At 39.8% G+C, this 27,592-nt stretch overlaps 1 protein-coding gene across 1 annotated transcript in view; it reads left to right on the plus strand.

Annotated features, from left to right (window-relative positions):
* SPIRE1 (spire type actin nucleation factor 1) overlaps positions 1–27,154 on the plus strand; it is a 203,270-nt gene extending 176,116 nt beyond the window's left edge. Inside the window, 8 exon segments of the mRNA XM_021683011.1 lie at positions 1,496–1,668; positions 4,508–4,598; positions 13,943–14,085; positions 21,179–21,316; positions 21,897–21,967; positions 22,512–22,539; positions 22,636–22,772; positions 25,469–27,154. Of these exon segments, the coding sequence (XP_021538686.1) occupies positions 1,496–1,668; positions 4,508–4,598; positions 13,943–14,085; positions 21,179–21,316; positions 21,897–21,967; positions 22,512–22,539; positions 22,636–22,772; positions 25,469–25,727 (1,040 nt within the window). The 3' untranslated portion in view covers positions 25,728–27,154.
* The last annotated feature ends 438 nt before the right edge of the window (positions 27,155–27,592 follow it).

Genomic DNA, 27,592 nt, shown 5'->3' on the forward strand with positions numbered 1-27,592 from the left:
CCTACATACCGCATGCTGTGTATATGCTATGCTCCGTACTATATACTCTATATGTTCTATGATCTGTACTCTATACTCAATGCTCTGTACTCTATACAACATACACTCTATGCTCTGTGGACTCTCTGTACTACTATATATTCTGTACTCTCCTCTGTACTACATACTCTAGACTATATACTGTGGCCTTTAATGTTTTATTGTCACATGCGGCATCCACCCTTATTACTTCTATAGCTGATTCTTGGCTTGGACATAAAAGCCGCGCCATGTTTATTTATATTATGTTTTTAATCCAAAGAACATGTATACCTTTGTCCTGTATAAGATACTATAACTTGTACTGATTGCATTTGCCTGCCATGGTTTGGATAGATTTTTTGCATGGTTTTCATTCTTTTCTAATGGATGCTGTCCTGTGATGCTTCTAAGCCTGTTCATGAGTATGTATTGAATGTCTTCTTTGCCTATATACTTCCATCCTTAGGTATTTCTAATGTTTATTTTTCCATGTATACTTCCATACATAGCTATATGCACTATGAAAAATTAAACTGAATGAATAATATGCATATTCAAAATAAAGTCTTTCATTTTACAAAAATATACTCTGTACTATGTACTACATACTGTATCCTTTATACTCTGTAGTCTGTACTGTGTACTCTATATACCTGGTGCTCTGTACTCTCTATACTCTGTGCTCTGTATTACATACTCTGTATACTCCATGCTCTGTACTCCTACATTACGTACTCTGTGCTCTCTGGGCTGTACTTTATTCCGTATACTCCATGCTCTGTACTCATACATTACGTACTCTGTGCTCTCTGGGCTGTACTTTATTCCGTATACTCCATGCTCTGTACTCATACATATGTACTCTGTACTCTGTATACACTATAGTCTGCTGCCACATTTCTTTGATCTGTTGTATTGCCTTCCCACCCAGATTTGAGCTGTGAATAATCTACATCAGCTCTATCCGAGGGAATGTATCCCAGATTCTTTGTGTTCATGTTTATATGAATATAGATTATTCACTATTTCGATTTTTAAATTAAACCATTGTCAAATCTTAAAGCCATATGCCAGCTGTGGCTGTGTGTATGCCACCACTTTGGTCCATCTATCACTAGCTCTTTGGAGACGATAAAGTAAAACTAGCCTCTCTGGGTCTCTGGAAGATTAAGAAGTTATAGTCAGTTATCTATAGGATTCCTTCCAGCTCTAAGTTCTACTGTATAAATGTTAATCTGTTACTATTCATTTAAAGGTTTTCTTTAATCTGACAGTTAATATCTAACAAAAATGTTTTATATACATAGGCGTTATTATATCAAGCCCCTGTGTTGTATTTGTGTGACATGGAAGCGCCATGTCACCTGGCTTGTGGTTTGTGCTACCAAGTGCAGGTACTTGGGAAAGTGCTTTTGGTCTACTGATTACTTTTCTTAGCTTGAGAAAAGGTAAGCTTTTGCCTTTCTTTTACCAGATGTAACTACCCCTGAATCTCCAAAGAACATTGTGGAATCATCGATGGTGAATGGAGGTTTAACATCACAAACGAAAGAGAATGGATTGAGTGCTGCACAGCAGGTGCCTGTGCAGCGGAAGAAGCTCCTCAAAGCTCCAACTCTGGCTGAACTGGACAGCTCTGACTCCGAGGTGAGTCCCACGACGGCCCATTCCACACATCTTGACTCCATGTTCAGAATGCGAGCCTCTCTGACCTAGTTTACTAACCGTGTTGCCTCAGTTGTTGTTTAATCTCTTCCCATCTTTCAGTCAATAAAGTTGGGATTGAAATTAATTTGTTTAGCAGGAAATGAAACAGTGGATTACTTACTGTTTTTTGGGAAAGACCAGTACAGTGGCCAGAGTTTATAGAATAAGTTTTGAAATATTTGTATGGTCTTAGATTATAGTGGTATTAAAATCAGTAAAAAAAAAAAAATGCAAACATATTATCTTCAGAATGCTTCCCTTTGTTTTGGGGAAGGAAAAATAAAAAATATTTTTCCATGGATTCTTCTGTCTCTCTCACACACACACACACACCCCTACCCATAGTGAAGCTTGTTCTTTCTGTAATAGTAATACCAGTAGACAGGTCTGCAAAAGAAAACTCTGCTAGGCTTCTTCAGATTTCATCTTTCCCCTGCTGCCCTTTGGAGGAAAATCTCACGTCCTCCCTGTTTTTCAGAAACAATCAGGGTGCTGGTGCTTCCCAAATCTCTCTCAAGCCCTTTGTCTACAGCATCAGTATTGTGTATCTCCACTGTGTAAAATGAAATTACATCCTTGCCTCCCTCTTCCCTCAGGCCCTGCCAGACAGACAATACGCGCACACAGCCAGCCTCCTGGCTTGTTTGCTGTCGTGGTTGCTGGCTCCATCCGCTCCACATTCATCCAAGTTAGAATTAAGGAATTATTCTTTAATCACCCAGACTGGTTTCTGAGACGATTCTGGCAGCCTCCAGTACCACCCTTGGGGCAAGGCAGCAGTGAAGGAGCAGCAGGGGTTCTGGAAGTGACCTTGTTCCAACCAGGACCTGGTTAGGAGTCACTGGTCAGGATGTAGAACTAGAAAAGGCCTAGTTTAGTCAGTGTCAGAGACTGGTAACTGGATCAGACAATACAAACAAGCAAGTTTCTGGCAGTAGCTTCAGAGATCACAGACCATCATGATCCCCCAGCCAGGCAGAAAGTGTTTGGTCGAGGGAATAGACATGACAGGACAAGCCAAGCAGGAGTCTACACCTACATCCTCTCTCTGAGGAGATCTGACCTCCAAGTCCCCTGGCACCTTCTGAGTGTCTTTGTGATTCCTCTGGGCCAGGAACCAAGCCTAATGAAGATTAGTTTTCAAGCAGTGAGAAATTGGGTGCATCTGCCTGTGGTGGGCATGCAGGGGCAGAGGATCACCAACAGCTTCTGGGAGCAAATCCCAAAAGGCCTTGCCACCGTGCCAGTGCCCTCACCACTTCTCTGTCTCTTACTGACTGACTTGCACTCACCCAGCTGCCCCAGGATGGGCTCTTAGTTGTCCACAGTGGGAGCAAGTCAGAACAGCAGAGAGGAGTGGTGTGGAATATGTGGATATGCTCAGAATTGGGCTTTAAAAATGTTTCTGGGGAAGGTAGGCTGAGGTATGTGAGGCGGGGGAGGGGGGGTTCTGCTGTTTAAATCAAGGTGGCACCCACCTCATACTTATTTGGGACTACTGTGTATGTCTCCTTTTTCTTTTCCTAAGAGATACTCTTGGCTTTTATTTCCTTTTGACCTTTCATAGGCAGAAGGAGGTCGTTCTAGTTGCTTGCTAGCTTTTCTGGAGATTTGTGTACCCACTACAACGTGTTCAGGTTGAGGCTTTGGTTACATTGCTTGATTTATTCTTCATGGTATGTACCAAAAGTGGGGAGGTCACTCTTCAGACCTTCTTTGTTTGAACTGTGTGGTTTACACAGCCTTTTTTCGTCTCCTGTTCTTTGACCAGATCCTTTGTATTGTAGCTTATGTGAAACCAGTGCTTTTAGCAGTAGGTTTTAGGTGAGGCCATTTATTGTGAATGGCTAAATTAGTTCTTAAAGTCACCTTAACTCAGTAGGTCAGGGAGATAATGCACTCAAAATGCTTAACACATAGGTCACAGGTGAATATTTTAACCTAATTTTCTTTCTTCCACATTTAAAATATTTAGCAATTTTCTATAGATATTACGGAAATACATTGTCTTGTGGTTCATGTATATCCTCAATCACATAGTAGATAATAAATTTTTCGTGAATAAATATTGTACTTCTTCTTGGTATAATCTGAAACAAATTAAGAAGGTTTCGTCTCATTGGTAATAGGAATTTAAATTTTATTTTGCATAATGTAGACATTTTCCTAGATTCATATGACAGTTTGTGAAATGTTTATTTTCATCCATTTATTCAACAAATATTAATATTTATTCATCACTTACTAACAGTGGGTTTGTTACTCACAACAATGAATGAGACACATAGCATCTACCTTCATGCAGTTACAATCTATTACTTTTACAAATGTGTTAAATATTTTCCTAATAATATTAACCACCATTCACTGTGTGCCTGGTAATGTGTTAAGCATTTTGAGTGCATTATCTACAAATGTGTTAAATATTTCCCTAATAATGATATTAACCACCATTCACTGTGTGCCTGGTAATGTGTTAAGCATTCTGAGTGCATTATCTCATCTGATCCAGTAATACAGTGTAAAGATGGTATTAAATATGAAATGATGGTACTGAGGTGAGAAACTTGCTGTGTCACATCACTCTAATGAGGGACAAAGCCAGGACACAAACCCAGGCTTGTCTAATTTTAGGTGTCTTCTAGCTTATCTTCTATTTGCCTTGAACCTTTGACATAATGTGGTGCCTCACATTAAAATAAATCTCTAATAGTAAAATGTTATTAGCATGAGAGCACTAATGTCTTAGTGCTTATTTCTCTGCCCACACCTTTCTCAGGAGGAAACTCTACACAAGTCAACCAGCAGCAGCAGTGTGTCTCCCTCCTTCCTTGAAGATCCCTTAGTAGAGGCTGTGTCCACGAGGAAGAGTGAGTATTTGTGGTACAAAGAGCTAGCATTGGATTCCTTCAAAAACACACTGGACCTAGAATAGGGAATCCCAAAGTGTTTTGTGATCATTTAGGGTGGAAAGAGCTAACCCTGGAATTTTCCCTAGTCAGGAGCATAAATATGGTTATATTCCTAAAGTGACATGGTAAGGTAGGGCTGAACTGATAACTGGACCTCAGGTTCTTAACTTATAGCAGATCAGTCACCTTTGGGTTTACAGATAATAGTTGTAGGGAATAAGTCAACTGTCTCTGTGTAATTTACCTCCTTGTCTGAATTTAAGCTGGGAGCCCTAAATAATCACACTTGTTATCATTCCCACCCCCACACGTATACACATATCCATACCCACATATGTGTATGGATAGTAAAAACGCCTTTATAACTCTTCATAGGTTCTGAACACAATCTGAAGTTGAGTGATTTCTAAATGCTTTTTAAAAAAATATTTATTTATTTGAGAGAGAGTGCAAGTCGGGGGAGGGGCGGAGGGAAGGAATCTCAAGCAGACTCCACACCAAGCGTGGAGCCTGATGTGAGGCTTGATCCCACGACCCCAAGATCACAACCTGAGCTGAAATCAAGAGTTGGATACCCAACCAAATGAGCCACCTAGGCACCACATTTCTACATGTTTTTAATAATCTTTTTTGTGTATAAGATCATTATAAAAGATTTAAAAATTACACATTAAGGGAGAGGATTCTGGGAAGATGGTGGAGTAGGAAGCACCAGGAATCTGTCTCCCACCTAGACAACAGTTGTACTGGCAGAATCTGTCTATGTAAGTCCTTTGGAACTCTGAGTCTGTTGAAGGCTTGCAACTTCCAGGGGAAGATTAGATGAAACATTGTGGTTAATTTCGCTCTTAGCACAAAAGCAGACACTTGTGGCCCACCCCCCAGCCACAGTGTACTGTTCCTGAAGCAGCTGGCCCATAGCTTACAAGAGCTAGGGTGGGCAAAAAGAACCCTGTCCTCCAAATACTGGGAATCTGTCCTCGATTGCTGCATCTGATTCCAAAGGTGTAGATAAAGAGGCAGTGATTATTGTGCTTTGTTGCAAGCTCCCTGCATACTAAAGTGACTTTCAGGGCATCTAAAGGGCTAGCCTCCTTACCCACCTCCTTCATTCTTAGCTTTTTCCCTTCTGGGAGCCAGACATTAAAGACTAGGATATTCAGAAACTACATATACGGAGAAAATTATAAAGTGACAATGCATGCCCAGGGAATGGCTCATAAAAGACCTGAGAAGATCTTAAGTTTATATCTCAGGCTGATCCTCAGCACAGAGACAGCCTACAGCAATCAAGAAAACAAACAAAAACCATAACGAAAAACAGCAGACCCTGGGAAATGTGCAGAATCTGAATTACCACATTATTAGATTCAAATTCCAGTATTCAACAACAGCAACAGCAACAAAACAACAACAAAAAATCACAAGGCATACATACAAAGAAACAGGAAGGTATGGCCCATTCAGAGTAAAGAAATAAATCAACAGAAACTGTCCCAGAAAAAGAGGGGGATATGCCAAACAAAGACTTTTTAAAAACTGCTTTAAAATGCTCAAAGAACTAAAAGAAGATGTGGAGGAAGTCAAGAATCCAATGTGTGAACAAAATGGAAAGATCAATAAAGAGCTAGAAAACCTAAAATGAAACAGCAAACAAAAAATTCTGAAGCCGAAAATTCCAATAACGTAAATGAAAAATTTCACTAGAAGATTCAAAGGCAGATTTGAACAGGCAGAAGAAAGAATCTGCACACTTGGAGATAGGACAATGGAAAGCATCAAGTCTGAAGAACAGAAAGAAAAAAGACTGAAGAAAAGCAAACAGACTGAGAGACCTGTGGGACACTGTCAAGTGTACCAACATATGCATTGTGGGAGTCCCTGAAGGAGAGGAGAGAGAGAAAGGGGCAGAAAGAATAATTGCAGAAATAATGGCCGAGACTCCCCAAATTTGAGGAGGGACATGAATGTAAACATTCAAGCAGCTCAACTAAAATGAAAGAGACCCACACCAAGACATATTGTAATCAAACTTTGAAAAGCAAAAGACAGAGCAACAAAAGAGAAATGAGTCACTACATACAAGAGATCCTCAATAAGATTTTCAGTATATTTCTCATCAGAAATTTGGTGGCCAGAAGATGGGCCAATACAGCTTTCCACCCCACTATCTGAAAGTTTGCTTTACACCACTTCACTTTTTATGAAAGACCAACATTAATATCTGTTTTAGCTAACTGAAAGAAATCCAAAGAGGATTTTCACTTTTACAAAATGCTTCAATTGCTTTTTTGGTTTATGCCATTTCAGCTTACAAAAGATTTCACGGGAATGCTCTACTTTCAGATAGTGGGAGAAATCTGTATATTCAAAGTGCTTTAAAAAAAAAAGTCAACCAACAATCTTATATCCAGCAAAACTATTTTTGTTCAAAGTGAGGGAGGAATTAAGACATTCCCAGATAAACAAAAGCTGAGGGAGTTCATAACCACTAGACCTTCCCAGTAAAAAACGCTCAGAAGTCCTACAGGGGAGAATGAAAGGACACTAGACAATAATTCAAAGCCATAAAAGACATAAAGATCTCAGTAAAATACATGGCAATTGTAAAAGCTAATAATATTGCAACAATGTTTGTAACTACTTTTTGTTTACTACATAATTTGAGAGACTAATGCATTTAAAAGAATTATTAGTCTATATTTTGGGGAAGGCAGTGTATAAAAATGTAATTTTGTGACACCAATAGCCAAAAGGGACAGAGGCAGAGTTTTTGTGTGTTACTGAATTTAAGCTGCTATAAATCCAAATCAGAGTGTTATAATTTTAGGATGTTAAATGTAGTCTCCATGGTAACCAACAAGAAAATAGCTACAGAATATACACAAAACGAAAATGGGAAAGGAATTTAAACATTTCATTATAAAAACAGTCAATTTAACATGAAAGACAAGAATGAAGGAAAGGAGGGACAAAAGCTCTAAGGCATATTGAAAACAAATAGCACAGTGACAAAAGTCCCTCCTGATCAGTAATTACTTTAAATGTAAATGAATTAAACTCTCTAATCAAAAGCTGGAGATTGGCAGATTGGATAAAAACACATAATCCCACGATATGCTGGCTAGAAGAGACTCCCTTGAGACTCAAAAACACAAACAGATTGAAAGTGAAAGGATGGAAAAGATACTCCATGTAAATAGTAACCAAAAGAAAGCTGGGGAAACTATACTGACATCAGACAAAATAGACTTTAAATCAAAAAAAAGTTACAAGAGACAGAGGACACTATATTAATAAAAGGTTCAATGCAGTAAGAAGACAGTTATTAACATTTATGCACCTAGTGACAGACCATCAAAATATACAAAGGAAAAACTGACACAAATGAAGGAGAAATAGACAGTTCCACAATAATAGTTGGAGACTTCAGTACCCCTCTCACAATAATGGATAGAACAACCAGACAGAGGATAAGGAAGAAATAGAGGACCTGGACAACACGATAAACCAACTAGATCTGACAGACACATACAGAACACTCCCCCTAACAACAGAATATACATTCTTCTCCAGGGCACATGGGACATTTTCAAGGATAGAGCATATGTTAAACTATAAGTTAAGTCTCAATAGATTTTAAAGGATAGGTATTATACAAAGTATCCTCTCTGGCCACAGTGGGATGAAGTTAGAAATTAGTAACAAAAGGAAAACTGAAAAATTCACAAAACTGTGGAAATGAAATAGCACACTTTAGAAAATCAATGGATCAAAGAAGAAATCACCAGAGAGATTAGAAAATATTTAGAAATGAATGAAAATGAAAATACAATACAATATACCAAAACTATGGGACACAGTGGAAACAGTGCTAAGGTGAAATTTATTGCTGTAAACACTTACATTAAAAACAAGAAAGTTCAGTGATTAGTCACACAATAAATATTTCTGTTTTAAGAAAGGAAGGAATGAATGAACGAACCAACCAACAACCTAACTTTACAACTTAAGGAACTAGAAAAAGAAGAACAAACTAAACACAAAGCTAGCAGAAGAAAGGAAATAATAAAGATTAAAGCAGAGATAAACAAAATATAGAGACTAGAGAAACAATGGAGAAAAATCAATGAAACCGAAAACTGGTTCTTCAAAAATATCAACACAATTGACAAACCCTTAGCTAGATAGACTAAGAAAAAAGAAGACTCGAATTACTAAAATCATAAATGAAGGGGCGATCATTACTGCTGATTCTACAGAAATAAAGAGTTATGAGAGAATATCATGAACAATTACCATCAAATTGGATAGCCTTGATAAAATGGACAAATTCCTAGAAATGCCAAGCCTAGAAAGACTAAATCAGAAAGAAAGAAAAAAATCTGACTAGACCAATAACTAGTAAAGATATTGAATTAGTAAGCATAAACTCTCCCTATAAAGAAAAGGCCTGATTCTGATGCCTCACTGGTGAATTCTTCCAAACATTTAAAAAAAACTATCAGTCCTTCTCAAACATTTCCAAAAAATTGAAGAGGAGGGAATACTTCCTAACCCATTTTATGAGACCAGCATTACCCTGATACTAAAGCCAAACAAAGACACTACAAGGACAGAAATCTACAAACCAATACCCTTTACAAATACTGATTTTTTAAAAGATCTTTAACAAAATACTAGCAAACAGAATTCAGCAGTATATTAAAAGGATTATATACCCTGACCAAGTGGGATTTATTCCTGACTGCGAGGATGGTCCAACATATAAAAATTGATTAGTGTAATATGCCACATTAACAGAGTGAAGAAAAACCACCACAGGATTATTTCAATTGATGCTGAAAAAGCATTTGACAAAATTGAACACCCTTTCATGATAAAAACTTCAAACTAGGAGGAACTTCACAATAGAAGGAAACTACCTCGGGGCGCCTGGGTGGCTCAGTCGTTAAGCGTCTGCCTTCAGCTCAGGTCGTGATCCCGGGGTCCTGGGATGGAGCCCCGCGTCGGGCTCCCTGCTCCGCAGGAAGCCTGCTTCTCCCTCTCACACTCCCCTTGCTTGTGTTCCCTCTCTCGCTGCCTCTCTCTCTGTCAAATAAATAAATAAAATCTTTTTAAAAAAGAAGGAAACTACCTCAACATAATAAAAGCCACATATGAAAAACCCACCTCAGAGGCGCCTGGGTGGCTCAGTCGTTAAGCATCTGCCTTCGGCTTAGGTCATGATCCTGGAGTCCTGGGATCGAGTCCCGCATCAGGCTCTCCACTCCGCGGGAAGTCTGCTTCTCCCTTTCCCACTCCCCCTGCTTGTGTTCCCTCTCTTGCTGTATCTCTATCAAATAAAAAAAAACTTTAAAAAAAAAAAAAAAAAGAAAAACCCACCTCAAACATGATACTCAGTGGTGAAAGACTGAAAGGATTTCCTCTAAGAAACAGGAACAAGGCAAGGATGCCTGCTTTCATCACTTCTGTTCAACATAGTACTGAAAATGCTAGTGAGAGCAATTTGGCAAGAAAAAGAAAGAAAGGGCAGCCAGAGTAGGAAAAAAAAAAGGTAAAATTATCTCTTTACAGATGATACGATCTTATATGTAAGGAAACCCTAAAAGATTCCACACACAAAAAAAACCTGTTAGAATAAATGAATTCGGTAAAGTAGCAAAATATAAAATCACACAAAAATCAGTTACATTTCTATACACAAACAATAAATCATCTGAAAAGGAAATTACAAAAGCAATTCCACTTATAATAGTATCAAAAAGAATAAAATACTTAGGAATTAACCAAGAAAGTGAAAAACTTGCTCACTAAAAACTACAAAACATTGATGAAAGAAATTAAAGAAGACTTAAATAAAGGGAAATACATCCTGTGTTCATGGATTGGAAGACTTAATATTATTAAAATGTTTACACTGCCCAAAGTGATCTACAGATTCAGTGCAATCCCTATCAAAATGCCAATGACATTTTTGCAAAAATAGAAGACAATCCATTCTCTTTTTTTAAGATTTTATTTATTTATTTGAGAGCATGAGTGGTGGGGAGGAGCAGAGGGAGAGGGAGAAGCAGTCTCCCCACTGAGCAGGAAGCCAGACATGGGGCTTCATCCCAGGACTCTGGGATCATGACCTGCACCGAAGGCAGATGCTTAACCAATTCTACTTCTGATTCTATAAGCAAAAGAATTGAAAGGAGGAAAAAAAAAGAATTGAAATCAGAGTTTCAAAGAGATATACATCCATGTTCATAGCAGCAGTATTCACAATAGCTAAAATGGAAGCAACCCAAGTGTCCATCAGTGCATGAACAGCTAAGCAAAATGTGGGCTATCCATACAATTGAATATTACTCAGCCTTAAAAATGGGAAATTCTGCAGTTGGCTACAACACTGACGAAACTTTAGGACCTTTTGCTAAGGGAAAAAAGCAATTACAAAAAAGGCAAATACTATATGATTCCATTTATATGGGATTCTTGAGTAGTCAAAATCATAAAGAAGGAAAATAGAATGGTAGTTGCCCGGGGCTGTAGGTAGGGGAGAATGGGAAATTATGGTAATGGTTACAGAATTTCAGTTTTACAAGATGAAGAGTTCTGGGGATGGAAGATGGTAATGGTTGCACAATGATGTAAATATTTAATACCACTGAACTGTACAGTTTAAAAATAAAGACACTAGGGGCACCTGCATGGCTCAGTTGGTTAAGTGTCAGGCTCTTGGTTTCGGCTAAGGTCAAGATCTCATGCGGTTGTGGGGTTGAGCCCCGTGTGGGACTCCGCACTCAGTGGGGAATCTGCTTGAAGATTCTCTCCCTCTGCGCCTCCCCCCGCTCATGTGCTTGCTCACTCAAATAAATAAATAAATCTTAAAAAAATAAAGACAGGTGTGCCTGGGTGGCTCAGTCGGTTAAAGCGTCTGCCTTTGGCTCAGGTGTTGATCCCGGGGTCCTGGGATCGAGCCCATGTCAGGCTCCCTGCTCAGGGGGGAGCCTGCTTCTCCCCCTGCTTGTGCTCTCTCTCAATCTCTCCCTGTCAAATAAATAAATAAAATCTTTAAAAAAAGGGGGGGGGGGTGCCTGGGTGGCTCAGTTGTTAAGCATCTGCCTTCGGCTCAGGTCATGATCCTGGGGTCCTGGGATCAAGCCCCATGTTGGGCTCCCTGCTCAGTGAGGAGCCTGCTTCTCCCTCTGACCCTCCCCCCTCTCATGTGCTCTCTCTCTCTCTCTTTCTCTCTCTTTCAAATAAATAAATAAAGTCTTTAAAAAAAAGGGGGGGGTGCCTGGGTGGCTCAGTTGTTAAACATCTGCCTTCGGCTTAGGTCATGATCCCGGGGTCCTGGGATCGAGCCCCATGTCAGGCTCCCTGCTCAGCGGGGAGCCTGCTTCTCCCCCTGCTTGTGCTCTCTCTCAATCTCTCTCTGTCAAATAAATAAATAAAATCTTAAAAAACAAATACACTAAATATATTTTATGTCTGTTTTACTGCAATGGAAAAAAAAACTTTCCAGAAGAAAAAACACTTATATATTAAGATATTTTTAGAACATTGATTTGATTTCTTATACACATGGAGTTTTTAGTGATTAAAATTCTTTAGTATTTTGATATACTTAATCACATTATATCAAGAACAATAGGAGCTGATCTTGATTTTTACCTATAATTGGTATTTGGCCAGGCCAATTAAATATTATAGAGATACAATTAAATCACATAATGGATTTCTGTATCTTTCTTGATTGTGGAAATTATGTTGCTTTTATTTAGCAATTTCTCTTGGTGGGACAGTCCAAATAGATGGATCACTTTAATTTTGTGTTGACTTTCACTTTCCTAACCCATAACACTGCAGCAGGCTTACTTGCAGAGAGAGTAAGAGGAAGTACTAAAAAAACTCGGTTAGCAACATTATTTTTTTCTAATGTTCTCCTTACGTTTGCACAATGTGAATCCAGAACCATTCAAACCCTAAAACATTCTTCTTTTAAACCCTGTCCCAAAATATTACTAGGCAGAAGATAGCAGTGTTACAGTGTTAACATCAAAACTGGAATTTACTTTTCGAAATATAAATAAAGCTTGATTTAAACCTAAGGACAAAATGTCTTGATAAACATCAAAAATGAAGAGTTTTTATATTTCATCTTTTAAAAAGAATATAAAGGGACTATACATTTGAAAATTTTGGCATGCATCAAAAAAAAAATGAAATGTTGCCATTTGCAACGACATGGATGGAACTAGAGGGTATTATGCTAAGCGAAATAAGTCAGTCAGAGAAAGACAAGTATCATATGATCTCACTGATATGAAGAAGTTGAGAAACAAGACCGAGGGCCATAGGGGAAGGGAGGGAAAAATGAAACAAGATGAAACCGGAGAAGGAGACAAACCATAAGAGACTCTTAATCTCAGGAAACAAACTGAGGGTTGCTGGAGTGGAGGGGGTGGGAGGGATGGGGTGGCTGGGTGATGGACATTGAGGAGGGTATGTGCTATGGTGAGCACTGTGAATTCTGTAAGACTGTTGAATCACAGACCTGTACCTCTGAAACAACTAATACATTATATGTTAAAAAAAAAAAAAAAAGATAGTAGGAAGGAAAAAATGAAGGGGGGACATCGGAGGGGGAGACGAACCATGAGAGACTGTGGACTCTGAAAAACAAACTGAGGGTTCTAGAGGGGAGAGGGGTCGGGGGGATGAGTTAGCCTGGTGATGGGTATTGAAGAGGGCACGTTCTGCATGGAGCACTGGGTGTTATACGCAAACAATGAATCATGGAACACTACATCAAAAACCAATGATGTAATGTATGGTGACTAACATAACATAATAAAATAAAATTTAAAAAAAGGAAAAGAAAATTTTGGCATGACATGGGAGTCTTTTTGGACACACAGAACACATATTTTTACATATTTTACATCCCTGAGACTCTTTAATTGCAAAATTCTATGGCATGTAACATGAGGGCATTTGTATGTACAAAGCTGAGACTATAATTGTGTTTTTATGTATAAATTTGAATGAACATTAAAAATACGAAATATTTTTTCTTTTTTCCTCACTATTTCTGTAGAAAAGTTTATCTTGCAGAGATTTTTCTATAACAATCCTCATAGTATCCCCAAAAGGACCTCCAATCTTAATCCTCTAATGAAATAAACATTTCATCTTTGAATGCAGTGTTTGTCACAAGTGACAAAGGGTTTTCTGTTAGAAATTCAAAATCTAAGATTTTTATTTTGTAAAGAAAGTTCATTTCAGTTTGGTTCTTTTCATTTCTTTAGAGCCTCCAAAATTCTTGCCCATATCATCAACACCCCAGCCAGAGAGACGGCAGCCACCCCAGAGACGACATTCCATTGAAAAGGAAACACCCACTAATGTAAGACAGTTTCTGCCACCATCCAAGCAGAGCTCCCGATCTCTTGTAAGTAACTGGAAGACTTCGTAGTAACTTAAGGATCAGTTAGAGGCCTGTTATCATTAGCTTTCTTGAGACGATGATTAGGAGAAAAAAAACTTCCAAACGTTAAAATGAACTTTAAACAGCTTTATTTCCTTTTAATATCTAAAGAAAACCCACTCTAACAGTAACCTAAATGAAATTTGATTTGACCATTCTTTGTTCATTTTAAAGTACTTTTTTTTTTCAGAAGACTTATCAGTGGTTGAAAATATGTATTATTATTAAAGAAATGCTTTCTTCTTTTTAAAAGGAATTAGTCTGCTTAAAAATTGTTGAAACTCATCAAAAAGTTAGCAGAGTCTGACTACGGTACACTATTTTATTGAGGCAGAGGTATGAGGGGAGAATTTTGATCCATTAGAAACCATTGTACATTGTTTTCAAATATGTTTTATGATCTTGGAGCCAAAGCTGCTGTTTGCACTGGATGACAGTTTTGCTGTTTTCCCAAGACTTCAGGTTCGTCTAGTGGCTTTGATTCCCAGGACAGTAGGTCCCTGCCAGGAAGAATAACAGACCCTCTAACCAAAGGAGGTCTGCAAAGATTCTTCTGTAGTCCCACTAGACTTCACAAATATTTTCAGGCAAGACGAAGACTTCAATCAGTAATTCTACCAGCAACCTAATATCTAATGTTTTCTCAGGTGTTCATGAATAAAAAGCACTGGAATATGCTTACTCCATATTTTCAGCCATATTTTTAGGCTATCTTGAATCATCAAGGGTTCAAATGAAGCAATAAGAGGTGTCCCTCCCTCAAAGCAGAGGAAGATAGTGTAGTTATTGTGAAGATACCAAGTTTGAACAGAGCTTTATAGTGTTGAAATTTAATCAGTCATCTGTTCCCAAACAGTTCAGTTAAAGAACTAGTGATTGTATGTATGTCAATTCCTGATAGAATTCCTCTAACTCCTAGATAATCACTGAAACATTGATTAAATATAGCCTCACCAGTGGTTTACCAGTAGAAAAACAGAACTCTAACCAGACAGGTTCAAACTTCAGAATCCAAAGACTTTTGTTAATGTGAACAACTTTTTGCTTTAGCAAAATATAGTTATTGTCACAGCTTAAAAGTCTGTAAGAGATCACAAGTCCGATAATCAGGAGATTCTTCTCTTCACACAACTTTTCTCTTCGAAGCCAATTTATCATTCAGCTGTGCACCGGGCCTTGTGATCACAGGACACCATTGTTAATGTTAAATTTTAAAATTATCAGTGTAGAGGAACTCTCAGATCAATTAAAAGAAATTTTAGCTCCTGAGAGAAGTTTTGAATAGAAGAGAAAAAATACCACAGAAGTAATAGAAGAAAGACCATCAGCCGACATCGAGGGCCCAGAAATGTATTCCTGACAAAGGGGAACTCCGTGTGTGCTAGGTCAGGCTGTGAGTTATTTTTTGTGGAGAAGAAGAGCGAGATAAAACCAATCTGCAGGCCATCAAAAGGAATGAGATCTTGCCATTTGCAATGACGTGGATGGAACTGGAGGGTATCATGCTGAGCGAAATAAGTCAAACAGAGAAAGACATGTATCATATGACCTCACTGATATGAGGAATTCTTAATCTCAGGAAACAAACTGAGGGTTGCTGGAGTGGTGGGGGGGAGGGATGGGGTGGCTGGGTGATAGACATTGGGCAGAGTATGTGCTATGGTGAGCACTGTGAATTGTGCAAGACTTGAATCTCAGATCTGTACCTCTGAAACAAATAATGCCATATATGTTAAGAAAAAAAAAAAGAAGAAGATAGCAGGAGGGGAAGAATGAAGGGGGGGAAATCAGAGGGGGAGACGAACCATGAGAAACAATGGACTCTGGAAAACAAACTGAGGGTTCTGGAGGGGAGGGGGGTGGGGGGATGCGTTAGCCTGGTGATGGGTATTAAAGAGGGCACGTTCTGCATGGAGCACTGGGTGTTATACGCAAACAATGAATCATGGAACACTACATCTAAAACTAATGATGTAATGTATGATGATTAACATAACAATAAAAATTAAAGTTAAAAAAAAAACCAGTCTGCAGTCACAGAGAAGAGTCTCAGTGAAAGGCAGTGGGAAAGCACTTCTGTTCAGCACTGGATGGCGTCCAGGTTCCACACGGAACCACAGCTCCCTCGAAGGGCCCAGCGGCGCCAGCTGACACAAAGTAACATCCAGGTCAGAGTAGTGACCCTTCTTGCTAATAGCTTGGTTTGGGAAATCCATAAGGTCACACTCATCTTGCAGTAGTGCCCTCTAGCTTGGTAAGTATCATTTTTAAAAGTACGACAATTTAAAACTTTAACTATGTTTAAGAAAACAAGGAATCATTGTGTATTTAGAATCCCTCCACTGAAAATGGCAGAAAGGTCTTCTTAGGTACTCGTTTTTATTTTTACTGTATCTCCCTCCCTTTCCTTAGGGTGTTTAAAATGTAATTTTTTTCATTATTTGGTCAAATGATTGAGGATGATTGCCCATCTAAGTGAAAGGCGACTTGTCTTCCAGCACCTTCCCCAGGGGCCAGCGGGGGTGGGGGGGGGGAGGGCGGGGGCAAGTGCTGCTTGGTGCACGCCGCCACACCCTGCTTTCACAGGCCGGGGGGCGGCCGTTCCCAGGACAGCCAAGTTAGGAGCATCTGCTGCGTGAACTCGAGAGTCTCTGGGAATGATTTCCTGGTGTGATTACTGATTTACGCCTATGGGAGCAGACGTGGTGTGGACACACACATGTGGAATCTACTGTTAACGTCCTCAGTGGTGGTTTTTTTTGGTTTTCTTTCATGCTCTGTAACCACTATTTGTAGGTCACTCATGTTCAGCATTATTTTCTCCTTTTCTTTGCCCCCTGCCATTTTCTTTTTCCCTTATCTATTGTTCAGGTTCCTAGGATAACCAGTGTTTGGCCAAGGACGCCTTTCCGACCACTTTTTTCTACCATACAAACAGCTTCTCTGCTCAGCTCTCATCCTTTTGAAGCAGCCATGTTTGGGGTAGCAGGGGCTATGTATTATCTATGTGAGAGAGCTTTTACCAGCAGGTGGAAATCCTCAAAGGTTGGCCTCTTTCTGCTGGTTCTGGGAATTATTTCACTCTCTCTATCTCTTTGACAGTGATACCGCCACTACTGCAGTCTGGACAATTAACAGCTTAATGGGCACTTTGCTTCTGGTCGTTGATTCCAGTCTTTTGTAGGATGCATAGAGGACACCATGAGCTCAGCTGAAAGGAGAATGACCTTGAAAGGACAACAAACTCAAAATGCAGCATCAGATTAGAGGGACCTGTGAGTGACCCAGTTATACAGCGGGAGGAATGCCGTCTCCTCTCCATGTGCAGGCGGCACTCCCCGAGAGCCTGAGGGGCGCTCTCCTCCCCGGCCTTCCCACCATCGCAACAGCGTTTGCGCCCTCCCCCAGCTGACAGAGCAGCCTGCTGCCAGGCCACATAGCCACGGGGACCCCCCCCACCCATGGAACCATGTCATTCCCCGTTTCCCCGCACACCCCACTGTGAGCTCCAAGGGGCTGTGCAACCCTAGGCTCAGAATCTCTCTGTTCCCCAGCATCTTTCGTAAAGCTGTGTTGTATGGGTCAGTGTTAACGTGGTTTTTATGACAGCCCACTTCTCTGTAGAGATTTTAAGTTTTCCTTTTATTGATGTGGTTATTTTAAATATTTTAAATTTTATGCCTTTCATTATGTTTTAGATTTTCATACAGAATATATTTCTTAAAGAAAGGATAATACCTGCCAAATCCCAGTGAAATCAGAAGGTCTCAAACTATGCCAAAAGCTTCCCCGGCCCCCAGAGTAGCGCATGCTGCCGACGAGACTAGCGTTTGCCACTGCTCTGCTGTCCCGCCTCATACAGGCTCCTGGCTCTCCTAGGTCCTTCATTTACTAAACCTACCCTCGGCAAATGAACCAGCAGCTGGCTTCTTTGTTATTCTTTATTACCCATCTTGGTTTGGAGAAGAGACTCTGAATGTAAATGAAATCCATCAAATCCTTTCTCTTCTTATGTCATGAAACAGAGGATAGATCTCTATTCTTTTTGCCATTTTAGATCTGGCCCTTTGGGTAGTACGTGGTCAGGTGCAGGGATGGCATTTTAACTCCTGTCACTGTTACTGCTATTACCGAAGATCTGCTGGCATTTTCATTTTTATTATCAATCCTCCCCAAACAGAGATCTCTGTATACTAAGGCTATACTATTACTGTAGGCAAAGAGTTCACTTTGAGTTTCAAAGTTGAACTCAAAAAAAGAGAAGAGTAATTAAACTTAACAGGTGCTATTTTAATTTAAATTTGCCTTGGGTTTATTAAAAACTCAAGAAAAAAATGGTGGTTTTGGATAATTTTCAAATATCTGCTACTTACAAAGTTTTTGCTCATTAAAAATACTATATAGAATATGCATATACCCATTCTCTCTGTGGTTCAGAAACCAGAGTCTACATTATGCTCTATAATTTCTGTGCTCCCTTACTCTGACCCCTCTGAATGGTAAATGTAACCAGAATATTGAACAAAAACTCAGGGATTTTAATGACATAATACAGAGTAAGTTCTAAAGGCTCATCTGCTCCTTTAGCATATTGGAATCTTTATTAAAACTCTTTCAGATTTAGCTTCCCTTTCCTAAGTTTAGGAGTGAGATTGAAGCACAGGGAAGCAAGGGGATTTTAGAGTCCATGTCTGGCTATGACCGAGTTCAGGGTGTGGGGAGGAGTGACCAAGCCCAGTGTAAAGCTCTCACTGTTAAAGTCCTGAGTGCTCCTCACATTTTGGAGCATTAGTATCTCAGCAAGATCTGTTGAGGCTAAGGCTTAATTTGGCTTGGGGGATGTTGAATTAGAATTTTTTCTCAATTAAAAAAAAATAAAAACTAATTCTAGTAACTATTTATTATTTTCTTTCATGTTGCATTAAAGTTTTGTTGTCCTTGGGAAAGCACCAGAATTAAAACATTAGCATTTGACCTGATGGAAATTATTTTATTCAACAGTAATCTGCTTGAAAGTTTAAAAAAGAACAAGAACACACACCAATACAGTTTCTTACTATGTCCTACAAAGTACTGGATTTGCATATGGTTCAAAGCAGTAAGTTGAAAGTATGCTTGACTAAGTCCATTGTGACTTAAGAATGAGAAGAGGGAAGTGTAGAGCCTGTCAGGTCTATTGTGTGTGCTAGGATATCCCTGCAAATAAAAAGGATTCCCATCTACCGGAAATGTTTACCAGCCCTAGTTGTAAAGTTCATTAAACTGGCACCATTTGCCTTCTTCCCACCTGCACAGCACCAAATCTCAGGTGGTGAGTATCTGGTTAGTTGCTAGATTCATACATTAGATTGTTCCCGCTCAGCAGTTTTGTCACATAGTTAGCTGTCAGAAAATGCACCACAGTCACACTCATCACTAATGAATAAAAAAGACCATAGGAAAGCTGCTTATGAAATATGTTAAAAGCTGAGAAAAGCCATCATTCAGACGTGTGCAGCCAACAAAGCTTACCTCATGCACAATTTTAGTGGCCTAACCTTCACACAGGCAGTGCATTGTTCCCTCTTGACACTAGGCTATTTTCTCAGGGTGGAGCAAAACAGAGTAGATACTGGACAAGCCAATTTAATCCTGTTATCTTTGAAAGCTTTTCCCATTGAAAGAGAAAATTATGTGATGGTGATTTTTTAAAAAAGTATTTTAGACATCTTAGAGCAAATGATACAATCTTCCTGAACAGACTACCTTCCCACCCTCCGATACTAAGCTCTTCCTCTTAAAAATTCAATTGCAGGATTTTTACCAAAACATTTTTAAGCAAATTTAACCTTCTTTCAGTCTGCCTGAACAGCAATGATTCTGTACTGATTGTTAGTAAGAAGCAGTTATTCAAACTACTTTTCTTAGTAAATGCTAATGTTTATCAAGTTTGCAACCTAGATTTGTTTTTGTTTTTCTGATTGAAAGACAGAACTGAATGTTAAAACTCCATAAACTGACTGCTTTCATAGTCATGTGCGTTCCCATTTGGCTTGTTTGATTCCAGAATGCCTGTGAGCAATGCTATTGTGTGTGTGTGGGAGTGAATTATAATGTGTTTGCACTGAGAACATTAAGTTTCAGTGTCCCTACACCACAATGGCCCCTGTGAAGCCTGGCAGGGTGAGAATGCATAAGACCATTCTGTCTTTCTCTTAGATCCACCAATCAAGTGCAGAGCCGGATGGGGAGCAGATGGGGGTGAGGCTCTTTTATTCAGTGGGATCAGTTACATCAACATCTTCCTCGGCTGTTTTTAGGGAAACCATTAGCATAAGACAGCCAACATAAATATTTATGGTGAAATTCTTAAGATTTTCTCCACGTCTTTCCAGTGCTGACTGTGTATTCTGCAGTTATTGAAAAGTAATAACAGAAGCCCAGAGAACTGGGGGCAGCCTGTGGAGGTTGTCCCGGTGGTTCCGTGTTCCAGTTCCACTTGCGCCATTAGCGTTTTCCACCATGTGCTGATGTAACTTACCACTAAATAAAGCTTCTCAGTATAAATTACTAACCACATTCTCTTGGCTATTCTGGGTACCACAGACCAGTTTTCTAAATTGTACCAATGTTGATTTGCAGTTTATCTATTAGCATATAGTATAAAACACAACAGGAAGTAAGGTCTTGGCATAATCATAAGAGCAAACTCACGTCAATTTGGTTTAGAACAAGAAAATTTTCTTCCAGGATTTCAGTGCATAGATACATAGCTCTGCTTAATGGAATAGAAACTTGAGGCAAAATATGCACCCAAATGTGAGGAACTTTCCTTTCCTGGAAATTTCAATAGGCTATGATGTTTGACATGGTCCCCAGAAGTTTTCTGCCATCCGTTGTCTTGGTGTGATTAGAAATTTTGTGGTCCCCGGAGTGAGCCAGCTCTGTTCCTGTGTTCATTGGGAAACCTCTTTTCTTCTCTGAAGCTACTAACCAGGTGTCTGATCTGAAGGGAAACTGTGCAGTGCCAGAAAAGGGGGGTGGGAGTTTCTTATTCATGTGGAATTTTGAATTTCAGGAGGAATTCTGCTATCCAGTGGAATGCCTAGCTCTCACTGTGGAGGAAGTGATGCATATTCGTCAGGTCCTGGTGAAGGCAGAGCTGGAAAAATACCAACAGTATAAAGATGTCTACACCGCCCTGAAAAAAGGAAAGGTAGAGCTATTTCAAGTTGGTTGATAAGCAGGGTTAGAAGAATGATCTGGTCTCCCGAGGGAGTGGTCTGCTGGCAGCCAGATGGTATAGGACTTGTAGGGGATTTTAGGAGGTAAGAGGCTTATTCTCTAATACACAGTTCTGTTCTGCCTTGTTTACAAAAAAAAAAAAGTATTTTTGTTTCTCCCTGAGAAATCAAAAACTGGAAGATTTAAAACAACCATAGTAAATAATGGCATACCTTCACAAAACCATGTCTGCATTTTAAAGACTTGTAAAGAAACTATATCTGAGAAAGAAACTGTCTTAGAATCTTCTTCAGATTGATTCCATGATGGTGAGCCTCTGAGAGCTATGGAATATTACTACCTTTTAAAAGTGGAATTATAAGTAAATACAGAGTCAAATTATAATTATCACAGAGCCAAACTTGAAAACAGGGTTTCTGAATTCCCTTTTTCCTTCTGTCTGCTAACCTTCCCCATTATATAAATGTAAAGTGTATTTAGACGTGTAAATTAGGAAATTAACTGCTGGCAGTGCTTTTTTCTCCCTTTAAATTTTTTTTTTTTTTTTTTAGCTCTGCTTTTGTTGCCGAACCAGGAGATTTTCCTTCTTCACCTGGTCTTATACCTGTCAGTTCTGTAAGAGGTAAGGTTTTTTGTAATTGATGACCATAGTCAAAGAAACACCGATCGCATTCGTACTTGAATCATTTTCCTGCACAGGAACAATATTAGAGATTACCCACCCATTATCAGATTGTGCAGTGCTTGGGAGTTAATAATACTGATTTCTTCAAAGGAATAGAGCAAACAGTTACTTGGAATAAAACCTGGAAAATGCTTCTCTGCATGTATTTCTTTTACATAACTAAGATCACTCTAATAATCATATGTCCAGTTGGAACAGAAAAAAAGTAGATGTGATTGTCATGTGATCCCTGGATAGACAAGTAAGAGAAGCACAGACAGATATAAGTTGATCCTTTTACAGGAAACAGTGTAAGAATTAAGGTTTACAGATTGTCTTCTTGGTGATCCACAGTCATATCAATTTGTCACATTCTGGTAGAAAAACCAGAGAGTTTTTGCAGTTTATTATAGAAATTCATAACCACGCAGCCATTGGCTTCTCTGACTTTGCAGTCCATCTATGGTATCATGCTGAGTAACCTTTCTGATTTTGTATACAGGCCGGTGTGTTCACAGTGTTGCAAAAAGGTAAGCTAAGCTTGGTGAAATTATAATTTGTGTTAATTTTCAGTAGTCTACCTCTTTAACAGTACTGCTCATTCTCGGTTTTATTTGGGATAATAGATGCGGCTGCCCTCCAAACCATACTCCACTCTTCCCATCTTTTCATTGGGACCGTCTGCCTTGCAAAGAGGGGAAAGTTGCATGAGGCCAGAAAAGCCTGCCACTGGCCACCATCGGCCACTCCGGAGCATTGCCAGGTGAGCAAGGGGCCTGGGACCTCAGAGCATCCTCTGTAAAAGAAGAATGTTCCGTTTGAGGACTGCTGACGGGGTAGGGTTTGGGCTCAGCATGGTTTGGGGTGGCTGGGTGGTTGGTTTTAATATAGTTTTGACTTGCACACAAGTCTCCAAAACTTCCTAAAGGTAACTTGACAAGGGAACATGGCTAGCTGCTTGAAGCATACTTGAATGTCATCATTTTTTTTCTACTTTAGAAATAATTACTTTTGTGTGTCCTTTAAAAGTCTTTTTTTTAATTTAATTTAATTTTATTATGTTAGTCACCATACAGTACATCATTAGTTTTTGATGTAGTGTTCCATGATTCATTGTTTGCGTATAACACCCAGTGCTCCATGCAGAATGTGCCCTCCTTAATACTCATCACCGGGCTAACCCATCCCCCTACCCCCCCTCCCCTCTAGAACCCTCAGTTTGTTTCTCGGAGTCCATAGTCTCTCATGGTTCATCTCCCCCTCCGATTCCCCCCCCCCTCCATTTTTCCCTTCCTTCTCCTAATGTCCTCCATGCTATTCCTTATGTTTTAGAATCAGCTTGTCTATTCTACAAAAATTTCTTCTGGGATTTTGATTAGCAACGTATTGAATATAAGTATCAGTCTGGGGAAGAACTGACATCTTAACAATATCTAATCTTCCAATGCCTAAACACTATTTCCCCATTTATTTAATTTTTTAAAAAAATCATTAGTTTTTGATGTGGTGATCCACGATCCATTGTTTTCGTATAACACCCAGGGCTCCATGCAGTACGTGCCCTTCTTAATACCCATCACCAGGCTAACCAATCCCTCCTCCCCACTCCCCTCTAAAACCCTGTTTGTTTCTCAGAGTCCATAGTCTCTCATGGTTCATTTCTCCCTCCAATTCCGCCCCCCTTCATTTTTCCCTTCCTTCTCCTAATGTCCTCCATGCTATTCCTTATGTTCCACAAATAAGTGAAACCATATGATAATTGACTTTCTCTGCTTGACTTATTTCGCTTAGCATAATCTCCTCCAGTCCCATCCATGTGGATGTAAAAGTTGGGTATTCATCCTTTCTGATGGCTTAGTACTATTCCATTGTACATATGGACCACATCTTCTTTATGCATTCATCTGTTGAAGGGCATCTCGGCTCTTTCCACAGTTTGGCTATTGCAGACATTGCTGCTGTGAACATTCGGGTGCATATGGCCCTTCTTTTCACTACATCTGTGTCGTTTTTAAAGCTGACCTTGTTTTCAGTGGAGTTGAAAACTTGCACGTAACAGTCTAATCTTTCTTCTTTAGTTTTGAAAGCATATCTGTTTAGTTCTAGGTTTCCAATGGTCTGCCATCACTTTGGCTTATCTTCCTATTGTAAATATGGCAGAAATAAAGCTTTATGCCAAAAGCTTTATGGCAGTTAAAAAACAGTTGCCTGAATATCAGTCCCTCTGCATTTAACGCAGAGTAAGGTTACCGTTGGTCCTTAAGGAAGGACAGGAGGTCACGCCAGCTTGGCTCACACACTCACAGGGCCGAAAAGGTCGGATTTTTACACACCAGCCTCCCCCAGTTGGGGAGGGAGCCCAGCACTGGTGCTGGGGGCTTGCAGTGCAACTCCTGCGCACCGTGGCTGTGGGCGGTGAGCCAAGGAAGCCGTGAACCCCGCTGGTGATTTGTGCCCGGCACTGCGCCATGATAACCTCTTGACTGTGGATTGTCACCTGTGAGCTCAAGGCTGTGGGGCACGTTGTTGTTCCTTTCTGTACCTACTCTAAACTTATATTCCTGTTTGGTTTCACTAAAGTAGTCCATGAATAGATGATTCCTAGTTATTTCAAAAAATTACCCAAAACATTTATTACAATGTTGATCTCGTTAACTCCAGCTCTCTGGAATCCAAATAATTAGTCACCCAAATAGAATTGTCGGGAGAAGGGAAGGTATATTTGATAAATGCAAAAATGCTGAGGAAGCTGGTCTGAAGATAACTTTCCAGGATTAAGACCAATTGACTTCAGTTTACTATAGTCTGCCCTCCTCTCTACAGTTATCTCATGTTCACCAACTCTGACGCGGGGTCCTTGGAGAAAGAACTTGAAGTCCCTTCTGAATTATCAATAGGACATTAGCAACATGTACTTTGATTTGTTTTTGTTGTTAAAGTCTACTGTAGATCATGTATGGTATTCGGGTGAATAAATATGCTTTTTTTCCCAAAAATTCTGGAAGGGACACTAAGAGTTTTCAGTATTATTATTTCATTTTTTCTTCCATATTACTATTTCTTACTAAAACATGTTTCCTTTTTAAAAAAAAATATTTTGGGGCGCCTGGGTGGCTCAGTTGGTTAAGCGACTGCCTTCGGCTCAGGTCATGATCCTGGAGTCCTGGGATCGAGTCCCACATCGGGCTCCCTGCTCAGCAGGGAGTCCGCTTCTCCCTCTGACCCTCCCCCCCTCTCGTGTTCTCTCTATCTCATTCTCTCTCGCAAATAAATAAATAAAATTAAAAAAATATATTTTGAATTTTATTTCTAATTAGAAATTCTTCCTTTGGGAGAACATGAGATGACTCGCCCATTCCATAATGTTTTGGCAACAGATTTACTTTTTCTGCATGTATTTTCTTAGTATTGCAGTAGAACTGTAAGTAACAATATTCTAAACGTTTTGTTTTGTTCCAGGTTCCCCTCCAAATCTAAGTCTGTGGACAAATCCGATGAAGAACTACAGTTTCCCAAAGAGCTGATGGAGGACTGGAGTACTATGGAGGTGTGTGTAGACTGCAAAAAGTTTATTTCGGAAATCATCAGTTCGAGCCGGCGCAGCCTGGTGTTGGCCAACAAAAGAGCCCGATTAAAAAGGAAAACACAGTCCTTCTACATGTCCTCCCCAGGCGCCTCGGAATACTGCCCTTCAGAGAGGACTATCAATGAAATCTGAGCCCGTGCCTTTCAGTTGCTTTGTATTCCGAGTCGGCACTAGCGCGGGAGAACACTGAGCTGGGCTGTCTCTCCTTGCCGTGGTCTTAGTTAATAGGCTTGAATTTGCATTAGATCAGGTTTTTCCGCATCACGTTGTTCCACAGACTGAATGCTGTGTTCATCTCGATTGATGGTACGTGACAGGTCAGCCAGTTGCTCGTCTGCACCAAGAGAGAACAATAGTTTGAAACTTGCTTGTGTGTGTGTGTGTGTGTGTGGAGTTGGAGGCCAGAGACTTTTTCCTTAGTTCAGTTCCTTACTGTTCCTCAGATCATTTCCTGACTAAGGCAAAAAGCTTCTCCCGTGAGAAATCGGCCTCACAACGGTGTCGATGTTCACACAGTTCTAAGCAGTAAGTCATATTGGCATCTCCACCCGACAGTGTTCCTACCTAATGGACACAGTGGCCGGGCCCTGCCACATACCAGGTACCCGGGGTTGCCGGGCCAGGCTGTGTATCTGCTCACGGCACAAAACCTGGAAGGATTTGCTCCTATCAAACTGATTTTAAATTATTGTTGCTCTGCGGAGGGACTTCATGCCTGTATTCTAGTACAGAACATCTGGGTAAGCTGTACACCCCAGTGGGGGACCATTTCCTCTGAGCCGCTGTGTTTGCCCTGGTGCCACGGATCAGTGTCTCCTGAGTGGGTGACAGGTTTTCATTCCCTATCTTGAATGTATTATGGTTACCTGTGGTTTTGTAACAGAGGTCTAAGAATTAAAGTTTTGTGGGAGTTTCAGGACAAAAGAAGGCTAAAAGTTTGTCAAGAAGTCGAGTGTATTTTGGTTAACTGTGAGAAGGGTTGTGACAGCGTAGGGTGCCAGCCATTGCCACACTTCGGGGAATGAGCTGGAGCTCATCCGTTTTCAACTACACTTTCCATAACTTTATAGTCTTAGCCATCACAACTAAATTAAGCCACAATTTGGTACCTAAGGTCTCAAACTGAAATTTATTTATTTTTATAAATGAATTTTAAGGGGAAAAAACATTGTCTAGTTCTTTTAAAATTACAAGAAAATTAACCTGCTGATCGACTTTTTGGATGCTTTTTGCACAAGTTTTCCTTGCAAACGACTGGAGTGAGTAGGGTGGGTTTTTGGTGGAGGTAGGTTGGAGGGTAGCAGTGTACACCTGAAATTTCTCAGCTTGTTTGTCCCATGCTAGGAGCTGTCCTTTGTTTTTTTAGTTATGCTTAGAAATAACCAACCAATCAAATTGCCATTGATGTTTGGAAAATCGGTTAATGCACATGCACAAGAGTTTCCTAAAAGCTATAGGACACATCTGTAGTCAGCACTGCAACAACACCATTTAATAAAAGGCATGGCAGTCACATTTCATTCCACATCCAAGCATAGTAACATTTCTATATTAGATTAACAGTAATACCTCAAAACTGCTCTGGTAGTAGTTTTTAATGGATTGAAATTTACAATTTAGTAAATGGCTTAAAATTACTTATACTTATTAAATAAACTTTACCAATTGACTAAAATAATGCATGTTAACAGTTCGTCTGTATTTGCATGTAAACATGAGCCACCAGAGAACCCTTCTTCATTTTGCACACGTTTAAATTATTTTAAAGACTCTCCTGTAAGAGATTTAAACATTATATGGGGTGAATCTCATTTATAAAATTTTCCAAGGGACTATTTGGACTCTATACCCCAGATGGTTTGGTGGAAGCCACACACCCTTTGAGGGCCCAAGGTTTGGGCCTCGAAATGACTCCCGGGAGAGGGAATGGTATTTGTGTAGGTACATAGACATGACCCACCATAGTAGGCTTTTTTAAATAATGACTAGTACTGCTA

This window comes from Neomonachus schauinslandi, chromosome 14 (assembly GCF_002201575.2).
Source record: "Neomonachus schauinslandi chromosome 14, ASM220157v2, whole genome shotgun sequence".
Taxonomy (NCBI): Eukaryota; Metazoa; Chordata; class Mammalia; order Carnivora; family Phocidae; genus Neomonachus; species Neomonachus schauinslandi.